Source organism: Eschrichtius robustus, chromosome 6 (genome assembly GCF_028021215.1).
Source record: "Eschrichtius robustus isolate mEscRob2 chromosome 6, mEscRob2.pri, whole genome shotgun sequence".
Classification (NCBI taxonomy): Eukaryota; Metazoa; Chordata; class Mammalia; order Artiodactyla; family Eschrichtiidae; genus Eschrichtius; species Eschrichtius robustus.
In genome coordinates, this window is record NC_090829.1 from 68,330,979 (window position 1) to 68,344,507 (window position 13,529).

Consider the following 13,529-nt stretch of genomic DNA (forward strand, 5'->3'; position numbering starts at 1 on the left):
CTTGTAAGTCTTTTTTTTTTTTTTTTTTTTTTTTTTTTTAATGAGTCCAGATATTTCTTTCCATTATACTTCAAGTGGCAAGAAAGGTTTTGAAAGACAGGGCAGTTTCCTGAGTAAGGAATGACTTGTTCTCTAACAGAGGTAAACAGTGTAAAGTGTACTGCTTTCACTTAATTGATTACCCGGGAGGACAGAGAATGTGTTTGATTTTTCTACAAAACGGAACCGATTAGATTTTTATCTTGCTTTGCAGTCACTTTTTAAATGTGTTTACTTGCTTCCACACCATTCCCTTCATTCATTTTGTCTCCTGATGTCTCTCAATCATCACCAGGGATGTGGGTGGTTTGCTCTGGGTGAATAAGCTTGATGATTTGCAAACACTTTCACATTTTATTTTCTATGGTGTTATTACTAAAGGATGCCTGAGAAAACTTTAAGTCATTTTGTTCTTAAACGTGGTGCTCCAGGTTTTGTTTTGTTTTTTTTTTTTCTGTCCAAATAAGACACTAATGAGCTGTTGTAATTATTAAACTGATTGATTGATTGTTAGTTTCATAATGGGGTAAATAGAATGAAATGAATAGATGAGTGTCTTTGCAAAGTAAGGCATGTCTTTGGCATAGCTGGAAACTTTGGTTTTATTTTGCAGTTAAAAGTGAATCTTAAAGGAACACTTCAATGTTACATAAGTCACCATGTCTAATTACAAAGTATAGTAAGTCACTGAAAACCTTATCTCAAATAAAATGAAAAGTGTAGCAATCTGCAAAGAACTTGACAAGCAAAAGCAAATTAGAACTTAAAAAACTGTGTTCCTCATTTGAATATGTACAGAATAGTAAGATTGAGTAGTATAGTCCGTATTTCATGTTTTAGTTTTCCATTTGCAAATGAAGGCTAGTGTTTCAACCTGTGTGTGTGTGTGTGTGTGTGTGTGTGTGTGTGTGCGTGTGTGTGTGTGTTATACAGTCTGGGAAATGAAGTCATGAATTTAGACCATTTACAAGAAATGCTTTGTAAGTCTGATAAACTACAATCTCAGTTCCTCAAAACATACTTTTGTAAGCCCTTAATTATGGCATTATTCTAAACTGAATTCTAGCTAACTGGGCAGAAAATCATGGAAATTAGAGAAGGAGGGACCAATTTTGTGGCCTTTCTATCAGCAACTAACATCTTACTCGAGGCTTGTGTCTGGGTGGTTTCTCTATCTGCAGGAAGTAAATCATTATATGACCACAAAGATTTGGGTTCTTATTGCTGACCTAGATGCATGAGAAACAAAATCTAGACCATCAGGTAAGAAACACTGCCTTGGCACAAAAATGTGTATGTGTTTGTTTCAAGGAAGTAGAAGCTCATTAATAAACTTCCCAGCTAGGTGTGAACTACCAAGTATTACTCATGGCCTTGTGAGTGACAGGACTGGCTATTCTGCTACTAGTTCCCATAACAGCTGAAGCTAAAAGCACAATTCCCACCTACCAGAACAAATCAAAACACAAAGTAAAGGTCACTGAGATTATTTGGAGATGCACTGTAACATTCAAGGGCAGTAGTATGTAAAGAGGTGACTCTGATTTGGAGACAGACTTACTTCAGAGTAAAAAAGCAATACTTGTTTGGGTTATAGTTGAGTTAGAATAAAATACACTTTCCGAAGGTGATTTTTATTTTGAAATGTTTTGCATTTATTCTTTAATATTTGCTGAACACCTACTATGTCCCAGCCATGGTTCCGGATATGATACTCAGCACTAAACAGATATCATGTCTCATAATTGTTTAGCAGTGAAGACCAACATTAAAAAGTACTTATACAGATCATTAATTTTCAATTATAATTATGTGATGCAAAGGGGAAAGTTACTGTTCCGTGACCATGTGAAACAAAGAATACCTATCTGAGCCCTCCAGGAAGGCTTTGACTTGGAAATGACATTGAAGCTAAAACTGAAAGATGAGTTGGGAAACAGGCTGCAGGTGCAAAAGGCTTGAGGACTGAAGAAGTTTGCCTTTGTAAAACTGAAGGAATGCCATTCTTTAGTGAGCAAAGAGGAGGGTTTCAAATAGTGTGGTGTAGGGCAGTTTAGAGATTTGAGGCTTGTTTTCTAAGAGATTAGAAACTTGCTCAAGGTGTTCAAGCATGAGGGTGGCATGATCAGATCTTCAGGGAGTTTCTGGTGGTAGCTCCAAGGAGCTAGGTCTCCAAAAGAATGGCTAAAGTTTTATATCCTGTGTATAATGAGTGGAAAATATTTTCTTTAGATATAAAATAAGTACGCTTTCATTGAGTGTAACTCTTATTTATCTCTTTTTTTGAATTTTATTTTATTTTTTTATACAGCAGGTTCTTATTAGTTATCCATTTTATACATATTAGTATATACATGTCAATCCCAATCTCCCAACCACCACCACCACACACCACCCCCCCCCCCCCCCGCTTTCCCCCCTTGGTGTCCATATGTTTGTTCTCTACATCTATGTCTCTATTTCTACCTTGCATATGGTTCATCTGTACCATTTTTCTAGATTCCACATATATGCATTAATACATGATATTTGTTTTTCTCTTTCTGAATTACTTCACTCTGTATGACAGTCTCTAGGTCCATCCACATCTCTACAAATGACCCAATTTCATTCCTTTTTATGGCTGAGTAATATTCCATTGTATATATGTACCACATCTTCTTTATCCATTCGTCTGTCAATGGACACTTAGGTTGCTTCCATGTCCTGGCTATTGTAAATAGTGCCACAATGAACATTGGGGTGCATGTGTTTTTTGAATTATGGTTTTCTCTGGGTATATGCCCAGTAGTGGGATTGCTGGATCATATGGTAATTCTAGTTTTCGTTTTTTAAGGAACCTCCATACTGTTCTCCATAGTGGCTGTATCAATTTACATTCCCACCAACAGTGCAAGAGGGTTCCCTTTTCTCCACACCCTCTCCAGCATTTATTGTTTATAGACTTTTTGATGATGGCCATTCTGACAGGTGTGAAGTGATACCTCATTGTAGTTTTGATTTGCATTTCTCTAATAATTAGTGATGTTGAGCAGCTTTTCATGTGCCTCTTGGCCATCTGTATGTCTTCTTTGGAGAAATGTCTATTGAGGTCTTCTGTCCATTTTTTGATTTGGTTGTTTGTTTCCTTGCTGTTGAGCTGCATGAGCTGTTTATATATTTTGGATATTAATCCTTTGTCTGTTGATTCATTTGCAAATATTTTCTCCCATTCTGAGGGTTGTCTTTTCGTCTTGTTTATAGTTTCCTTTGCTGTGCAAAAGCTTTTAAGTTTCATTAGGTCCCATTTGTTTATTTTTATTTCCATTACTCTAGGAGGTGGGTCAAAAAAGATCTTGCTGTGATTTATGTCAAAGAGAGTTCTTCCTATGTTTTCCTGTAAGAATTTTATAGCGTCCCATCTTACATTTAGGTCTTTAATCCATTTTGAGTTTATTTTTGTGTATTATGTTAGGGAGTGTTCTAATTTCATTCTTTTACATGTAGCTGTCCAGTTTTCCCAGCACCACTTATTGAAGAGACTGTCTTTTCTCCATTGTATATCCTTGACTTCTTTGTCATAGATTAGTTGACCATACGTGCATGGGTTTATCTCTGGGAGTGTAACTCTTACATAAATATTCCAAGCATAAATCTGAGTGACTCCGAGTGAAGGATACTTAAGAAAGTGGGTAAATCTCAAGACAGATTTACTGGTTTCACATCTGAGCTCTGTCACTTACTACCCTGAGCACTTAATCTTGTGGAGCTTCAGTTTCCTCATCTGTAAAATAAGTATAAAACATGGGATAATAATTCCACTTAACTCATGAGAATTAATTGAGTAAATATGTGCAAAGCACTTAAACACTATGAGGAACATAGTAAGACTCAGAGAGAACTTAGTGGTAGTAGCAGAGGAGGAGGAGTGATAGTAGTAGTAGTAATAGCTAAGATTCTTCTCCCAGAGGATTAAAATATGGATGCTAAATGAGGTTCAGACTTTTTTAATCTTGATGGTCACCATTATTTTATTGAAATTGATATGTCTTCAGTTTCATATCACGGTGAGCAAAACTACCTCCTGTGATAAAACATGAATCACATTTAATCACCCCAGTGTTTTAAGTCGTAATTTCTGATATGGTTTAGACAGATACATTATCAAAGTTATTTTTAAATATTTTAAACTCACTTTAAAAACCAGCAAAGCATTATTGATGAGCTTCTAATGTTACCATGGTATGCTTTCCATATAGATGGTATAACCCATCACTAAAGATCTCCATTACTGTGTATTTTCTTCTCTTAGCATTACATGTCTGCTTAAAAAACTATTAAGACAGGGATTGTTATAGATTGAAACTTTCCTCAAACACATTTTTGACCCAACTTTAATAACTCCTGGTTCACTTTAAAGAAACTGAAACTCTGTATGCTTTTCCCTATTATTTTGATCAAGAATTACTGAATATTAAAATTATACCTTTCTGCTAAGTCCAGTGCTTCCTTGGTATGTAATGGTGATGTCAGGTTTTTTTAGAATTGAGATGCTCTTGATTATAATTTTATTTATTTATCATTATTACTAAAAGGGAGTACTTAATGAAATCATAGAATTTAAAGATTATTTTTCCTTAATTGAGCTCTACACAGTGTAATTTAGCTAAATTTGGATTGAGTTCTAGTTTCACTATGTTTCACACTTCCTAGCTTTTCAAGTACTATGGCTAATATTTGTTGACACTGTTGTCTACCTGATTAGCCAACTTTGTATTTATTTGTCTCACCTGCCCTTGTCAGCCTTGGCTGGAGCTTTTAGGGAGCTCTCTCCTAAGTTATGGAATCTTGGACCTCAGAGGAATCTTGACACTTTGTGTCAGAACATAACACATTCTAGTAAACTCTTTGCAGGCTGTCTTTCTAGGTTTGTGGGTTTTAATGCTTTATTTTTACATTTTGTTCATTATAAGGTATGAGTATATTTTACCTCCACTCACTTTCTAGGATCATTTGGAAGACAAAAGAAGTGAAATAGTTTATATCTAACAAAACCTGGTTTTGAGAAAAACGTGATGCTGAATACATTCTTAAGGTGAAAAGATGGTGCTTTAATTTAACATAGAATACAAATATCTTCTTGACCTCAAATAGAGCACATTCAATCAATTGTGTTTAATTCTAGCATAAAACAAACCATCATTCTTTGAGGTGAGGCAGGTGGTAGAAGACTAAAAAATGACAAGCATTTCTCCCTCAGGCCGTGCTTGTTTAAAAGTCACTATTCTGCCAATATTTGGGGATAAAAATGTAGTACTGTCTGCTAGAGCATAATCCAATGGATGCTTTGCAAAGCCAGGGTCATGAAGAAAGCTGTTTTCTTTTCCCAGGAGGGGCTTTAGAGTGTTCAGAAAGCTCCTCCATGAAGCCTGAGGTGAAAGGTTATATTAGCTGAGGAAACTATATATGCTGCCTGAAATAATTTGGATTTGTAGGTTTGGTCTGGCAAATCTGTATGAAGAAAAAAAAAAACAAACAGTTATCTCATTTTTTGAAAGCAATCTCATGGCATTATTTTTACATAGTATTGTAGATGAGAATGGTCATCCCTAGAAAAATATTAGAACTGGTGTACCATTTATGTTTGATCATCAGATTCAGTCTCCTCAATTTTATACAGATTTTACTTTATAGCAAACTAAGGTCCAGGTTGTTTAAGTACGTTGCCCAGGGGTAGATGGCAAATTAGTGGCAGTGTTGGGCCTTAAACCCCATGTTACCCAAGTCTAAGTTCAGAGTTCTTCTGCATTACTAGAATCCATTCACGAATAAAAAGAGCACTGAAGAATGTTTAATTCCTTAGCCTCCTCTAACAGTCAGTCAAGGATTATAAATATAATTTTTTTCAAATGAAATTTGGGCAAGTTATTGTTTCCTGTGACAAGGATCCATTTGAATTGAGGTAAATAAATTGATTATAAGTTTCCAAAGTAACCTCTCCTATGCCTGATATGGTCTGCATTCCCATTTTTTATTAACCTCTTGCCATATATTATTGACTATCGTTGCCATAAATTAGCTATTACAGATAGTAATATCTAGGAAAGGCGAGAAAAAGAACTTATAAAATTTCTCTTACACAGATACATTGGAGGAGAGATTTTCAGAAATGCAAATTATATCTATGTTCCTGTTTCATTGCACTGGTCATATGACTTGATTGGAATTCTTTTTTGATGTTAAATTATTTTACAGGAAAGTAATTACAGAGTCAACTTTAAGTAGGTATAAACCCAGGTATTCAATATTAAGTTTTGTTTACAGTGATATATACTGATATACATTATTGCTGAGCTGATGAGAAGAAAATTCAGGCCCACAATATACTTAGAATTTAAGATCATTAAACAATGTAATCCAGGAAGGAAAAATAAAATGAAACTAAAGGAACTGCATTTATATAGGACGCTTCTAAAACAACGACCAGTCAGGAGAAATCTCTATTCTTTACTGCCATTTTAATTCTAATCATCAAAACTGAAGAAATAAATCAGTCTGTAGATGACTATGGGAATGCGAAAGAACTTACGGGAGGAGATAAACAAACAACGAGGAAACTGTCTTTCTATATTTGGGCATGGTAGTTATACTTGCTCTTTCCTAATGGTGAAAGCAGGCAGTTTGAGATTCAGCCCCTGGGTATCCCTACACTTACCATACCAGCTCCATGTTTTCGAACACCCCCAGGGTGTTCTGTGATTACCCGGAGTATATGAAGTTTCTGTGACCAAGGTGTGTTTTATCCTTTCTGTGGGCATATCAGCTAGTTTGTGGTGAAGCTGAATACATTTCAGCTACAGATGTTGGTAATTTTCTAGGGTCCAGGCAGCGTCTTCTATTTCAAAGTTATTTTATAGGAAATGAAGCATCTGTTCAAATTCAAAGGAAATCCACTGTTTTACTTTATCAGGCTTATAATAGACATCAGGCAAATCGTGTTCATTTTCACCTTTTATATGTTGTGGAGAAAAGACTGTCTCCTCTTTCAGACATGATAGGGTAGATATTCAACACTGTTCATTCATTCACTGAGTCCCTATAGAGTATGTTAAGGTTATTCGAACATCAAGATACCTTGTTAGAAAGGGACAATCTACTTCCTATTACATTTCAAATGTTCTAATAGCTTTTGTTGCATAAGAAACACATGGGTCACAGAGGACCCCACAGAGTTCTTCTCAGGGCACTTTTTGGTACTCATACGAGTGTCATGTTCTAACTTCGGAGACTATTTTACTTGTCATCATAAATAGGCATCTCATTAGCATCCCAGCATAACACAAATTTCTCCCTTCTGTGTTTATGGAATTACTGAAGTAAACAAAGGGTCCAGTTACTGCTTCCGTCATCCCGCCAGCTTCACTTTGGTGGAAAAGAAGAAATAAATATTATTCACATTAACCTGGCACAGAGCTAGCTTCATAGGCTGCAAAGTGTGCAGTCATGAAAGGGCCCTGTGCTTTGTTTAATGTTCTGCTGTCACCATTATGAAACTCTTAATAATTTATGAACAAGAGGCCCTGTGTTTTCATTTTGCGATGGGCGCTGTGAATTATTTTGCTGGTCCTACCTACCTAACACTTGTTCTTCTTGGCTATGCTGGTCTGCCCTCTGCCTCTAATTGTACTTTGTCAACACGTCCACTCTCTTCAAATCAAAGAAATAAGCAAAGAAGAAACTTTTTTGGTCGTTGTCAACTAAATCCTTTTAAAATTAGCTTCAAAAGTACTAATTCCTATGGCAGGTTTATGATATAAATTTTTAATAAGGCCATGGAAAGTCTCCAAGGAGATTTCTAATCATACAATTCTACTTTGGTGGGTTTGTTGCTGTGTGTTTCAGGCTAGTTAATTCAAAGTTAGTGTTGGTTTTATGCTTTTTTTTAAAGACAATTGAGTATACTACTTAGCTTTTGCTTCTTTAAAGTAAAATTTGAGGGAAGCTTAAATTGAAATATGTTTTCCCATTTTTATCTTGAATAGTAAGCAGCTCTTTGCCCAAACCTGAGAAATCTAGTTTTACATTATATAAATTGAGGCATCAGTACTGGAAGCAAATCCTATTGTGAAGTAAAATATTTCACCCGAACTTTTTGGGATTAAAAATTATGGCATCTAAAAGCATAGCCATCAACACCTATTAATGGCTTGAAATACAGTTTCTGCTTCTTTGGTGCCACCCCATACGTTCAGTCTCACTGCTGTCCCAGGGACGTCGTCTTTGTACCCCTGAGGTAAATGGAGTTTCCATTTCTCTTATGTCCTTCAAGCAGCACTGAGTGTTTACTCACTGGCTTTTAAAGCTGGGTCCCCAAACTTTTCTCTTTACATTTATTGGGAAAAAAAAATTCAAAGGGCCATGTTTCTTTGTTCTCCTCCAAGCGCACAATTAGCTGAAGTTCCATTCTGTGTAGCTGAAGGAGGAGGAAAGGGTTGGCCCAACAGGCTTTTTACCGCCTGTGAGAAAGTGCTTGGCGAATTTCTTTGTCCCCTTTGTCAGGGGCGGCTACCTCCCTAATTGTACTGCTCTAGGGAAGCACGTGCCTCTGGGAGCATTATCTGATTCCTACAGGACGCTAAGGAGTGCTTTGTATACTGACCCTTAACTTGAACACAAATAATAATTTCAATCCCCTTTCTAGGCTGTTGCCGCAGGCTTGGACGCCTAAGAGCTTTCATTCAGCCAGGGGTGTGGACGCCTTCGTCCGGGCCTCAGGTTTTAGTTCTGTCTCTCATAGCTGTCTCACCTGCAGTTTGCCTCACCTGTCAAGAGAGGAAGCTAAAGATGGAGGACAGGAGAACTAGGAGCTGTGGAAGTCAGAGGGGAGAGAAGGCGAGACTAACAGCTGCTCTTGTCAGCAGTGGGATAAGTGTAAAGAGATTAATAGTTATTTGAAGAGCAAATGGGGGCATGGCATTCGGCAGTGGAATGCGAATGTATAAATGTAATGGAATGGGCATGCAACCGTTAACATTTAGACAGATGCTCTCTGGACTGAATGGAATGACAGAGTCCTTTCTCCTCCCCGTGTGAAATACTTAAAGTTTAGTAAAATAATTTTCGTACGCTTAAAGTTGAATTAAAATTGTTTTCAAGCATCCGTTTCTTTGTGAGTTTGTTCTTCTCTGTAGTTTGACTTAATCTGGGACTCTGTTATATTTCAGTTGAAGATCCAGACTCCTCATTTCCTTTATAAAATATGTACCCACAGGACTGCCTTCTTCTTTTTGCTTTTGATTTGTTTTCCTTTTGCTAACTTGAAGAAACAGTGAGGTTTCCACATGTCAGAAGATTTCACAAAGGGAAAATGGTACACAGGCTGGTGGCCCCTTCTGGAAATCTGTCCAATTTGACTCAGGAATGACTTGAATTATCTTATCAGGCTGACAGATGGAATGGTGTTGGCAGGGCCCTGGACTTGGAAGATTTGGTTTCAAAATCCCTACTCTTTGCTTATTAGCCGATGCTTGAGCAAATCACTTCCCCTCTCTGATAGTAATACAGTAAGGATTTTTTGCCGATGAAATGAGAAGTTAAATCATTCTTCCCTTAAACATCTTATTGAATACCTACTTGGTGCCGGTTTTCCCAGAAGAAATAAAACACCTGGCAGAGAAGCTATATGAATTAATGTACTTCTGAATTATTTCAAACATAGACTTTTAATCATAACTAGATGATATTTCTCTTACGCATGTTCTACTTTAGAAAATAGTAAACTGCTACAAAGAAAATGAAAAAAACAGATGAAAAAGTAGGCTGTTTGGATGTTCTGCTAGCATGTAACCTTTTTAAAATATATAGTTGCCTCTCCCTGTCCCTGCTACTCATTTCCCTCCAGTCTTCATGAACCCAGTCTCTGGGGGCAAGTCGGTACCCTGAGACAGAATTTAGAATGATGACTAAAAGGAAATTTGGAGGACAACTGATTTTTCTCAGTAAACAACAATTTGATGCTTAAGCCTCCTCTAGAACATATCTATCCAGTGGTCTTTTTCATTCTGAATACCAGGACAGAAGAAGAAAAAGAATAGCAGGCAGTATTCATTTATTTTAAAGAATTCATAAGCAGCTACGGAGCACTGGCCCTTCTTGCCCAGTTTGCGAATGAGCACATAATCCACTTTCAAACGCTCTCGGGGAGACCGCAGTCCCCAAAGGTTGCCCATGAAGCCGTGTGAACTGTGCAGGTCATTACAAAACATACACACGCCTGGGGTTCCTCTTGGTGTTTCGAACTATGCATGACACATTGGTCATTTTCCCTTGAGTGCGAAGTGTTGCAGACGTGAGGTGGAACTCTGTAGAAGGCACTCGCCAAATGATGCCTTTTTGGCAGCAAGGATCTGCAGCTTAAATGGCTAACGTGGGGGGTTTCTGGGTGTCCCGCAGCCACAGTACACGAACCTGGGGCTCCTGAACAGCATGGACCAGCAGATCCAGAACGGCTCCTCGTCCACCAGTCCCTATAACACAGACCACGCACAGAACAGCGTCACGGCGCCCTCGCCCTACGCACAGCCCAGCTCCACCTTCGACGCCCTCTCGCCTTCGCCTGCCATCCCCTCCAACACCGACTACCCGGGCCCACACAGCTTTGACGTGTCCTTCCAGCAGTCCAGCACCGCCAAGTCTGCCACCTGGACGGTAAGAGCACCGGGCGCCCATGTGTCCTTGAACCTGATCCCCAGGTACAAGGGTCTTCTCCATCACCCCTCCCCCCCAACCCCCGCCCCCGGCTCTCTCCCCCATCAAAGCTTAGATCTCCATATTGAATGGTGCAAAAATTCTCCCTGTCCTCTAAGGACGTTTTGGTTTGAAATATTCAACACTGAACCAGAGAGAGAGAAAGTGCCATTTAGTAGGAACAGCCCTGATCTGGGAACCAAACTCCTGCATTCTGGCTGGCTCCTAGCAATTTCAGCTGATGCATTCTAGCCTGCCTCACGCTGTTGGGAGGTCCTTTGTGTGAAAGATTTTTTTTTTGGAAAAACGTAAAACATTACGCCAATGGAAAATACCGTAACCGTAGGATATGTGTTTGCAGTCTGCAGAATGTAGGCGTTGCCAGTCTCATTATTTTGAAAAAATAAATGTCCCAGTAAGGTGCGATTTAAAAAAAAAATGAATAAAATCACAAACACGGTGTAAAAAGAAATTAAGATCTTATCTATTAAGGAAGGGTTAAATTTGTGCATGTGGGTTCTATGGCATGAATCATAATTTATTGATACATATATATCTATTACATGTAGAAGCAAGTTTCCCTCCCAAAAATCCTCTTAAACTACACATTAGAGGCCTAAATTAGCTTCAAAGAGATTCTGATGAAAAATGTTGAAAAAAATCTTATATAGAACTTTCCTAAGAAAACATGGAAATACTTTTAAAAATTAAAAAAGCTACAAGAATGTTGATTCTATTTCAGAGTTTATTCTATTATAACATGAATAAAGCTTAAATATAAGGGAGGAAACCTATAAGACTGGTTTTAACTGGTTGATCAAAGAATGCCCAAGACCAAAGTGACGCACATTTTGTCAAAGAATTTAATGTTTGCCGAGATTATAGAAATGCTTCCAAACGTCATCGTCTTGTTGAGAAGTAGATTTCAAATTGTTTTAATAGATTTTTCCCTCTTTGGCAAATAGGTTTCCTTGGAAATCATTTCTCTTTGTATGTTACAGTATCCAGGCTTTTCTCCAGTTGTACAGAGTTTATAAAATAATCTGCATTAGTAACACTAAATTCCAACATAATTTCACACGTGTCCCCTCATTTTGACCTAACTTTTTTGTGAGCTAGGTAGGGCACATTTCACAACTCCCATTTTACTAGTAAGGAAAGCTGAAAAAACATGGGGATTCGGTGGCATCCCTAAAGTTACAGAGACTTTTGTGTAGCTGGTCCTATTTCTGATTCTGCCACCCTCCTCCCACTAGATTATGTCCTTTCTTTTTCTTTTCACCATTTCACATCAGGATGTACCATAATTGTCTAAAAATTTATCTTAGCGCTTTTCTTTCATGGTTTGAGAAGCGGTTCTGTCATGGTTCGTATTTCAACCATAAAGTAGAAGTGTTAGCTTAAAACTTGATCTCTCTTCCATGTGCTTTTTTTAATCGGTCGTGTCATACTGTTTAGTCTCTTTTATGTTAATAATTGTGGAGGTGGACACTCCAGGTGAGTAAACTTAGAGTAAACTTAAAGATATATTGGTTGATTGATCTAAGTAATATCTTGCTGAAGAACCACTAAAATAACCATTTTATAAATGGAACACTGATGTGTTTTTGAATAGGGGTCACACCAATTGGATGTTTACAGTCACTGAACTTCAAAGCTAACAGTTTTTCATCTGACATTTGCAGAGCTCTACTATATTAAGAGTGAGCACATCTGAGGGATAATGGGCATATTGGGGCCACTAAATGAAGAATCACCGCCCTCCTAAAATGGCTTAAGAACCTTGGGGATGGAGCATGATGGACCATCAATCTTTCTTCCTCCTCCCTCCCTCCCCACCTCTTCATACAGAAGTCTTAACGCTTTTTTTCAGTTTTAGTGCAATTCTGAACCATCTTCCATCAAATCCCCTCTCTCAGAGAGGTACACTGTCTCAAAAAAAAAAAAAAAAAAAGGTTGAGGATATCTACATAAGTGGTAGGTTAAAAGTAAAGAAAATGGGGCTTCCCTGGTGGCACAGTGGTTAGGAAGCCGCCTGCCAGTGCAGGGAACACGGGTTCAAGCCCTGGTCCGGGAGGATCCCACATGCCGCAGGGCAACTAAGCCCGTGTGCCACAACTACTGAGCCTGTGCTCTAGGGCCTGCGAGCCACAACTACTGAGCCTGTATGCCACAACTACTGAAGCCCACGCCTAGAGCCCATTCTCCACAACAAGAGAAGCCACCAAAATGAGAAGCCCGCGCACCGCAACAAAGAGTAGCACCCGCTCGCCAAAACTAGAGAAAGCCAGCGCGAAGCAACAAAGACCCAACACAGCCAAAAATAAATACATAAATAAATTAATTAATTAATTAATTAATTTTTTAAAAAAGTAAAGAAAATGTTTTGTAGAGTACCCTGGTAAAATTTCCTTAAATGTGATAGCAGTGGTATCAGGACCCTGAAAGAGGGGTAGGCACTGTGGTGATGGGAAAGAGCATCTCTTGGGAGCCAGAAAACCTGGATTCTCACTGTGATCATCCTCGTGACCTTAGCCAAGTCACTTCATCTTTCTAGAATTCAGTCTGTGCCTCTGATGAGGATGAATGGGGTGAAAACTACTTCTTTTCCTTAAGATGAGATAGTGTTATTAATCAACATAGTTTTTAGAAGAACTTAGCTTCTAATCAGTTCATTTGCCTGCCATTAATACATGACCTTGGTTAAGCTGGTTTGCCTTTCTTGGGTGTCTGTTCAGTTGTCTACAGTGTATGCTATAGATATT

General features: G+C 38.1%; 1 protein-coding gene across 5 annotated transcripts in view; it reads left to right on the forward strand.

Annotated features, from left to right (window-relative positions):
- Positions 1-13,529, forward strand: part of TP63 (tumor protein p63) — a 220,281-nt gene that overhangs the window by 133,990 nt on the left and 72,762 nt on the right. For 4 of the 5 annotated variants that reach the window (XM_068545458.1, XM_068545459.1, XM_068545460.1 and 1 more), the window contains exon 4: positions 10,471-10,725. In XM_068545458.1, coding sequence (XP_068401559.1) covers positions 10,471-10,725 — 255 coding nt within the window. Of the gene's footprint in view, positions 1-10,470; positions 10,726-13,529 lie in introns of those variants that run through there. The other variant, XM_068545462.1, reaches the window with a different exon arrangement.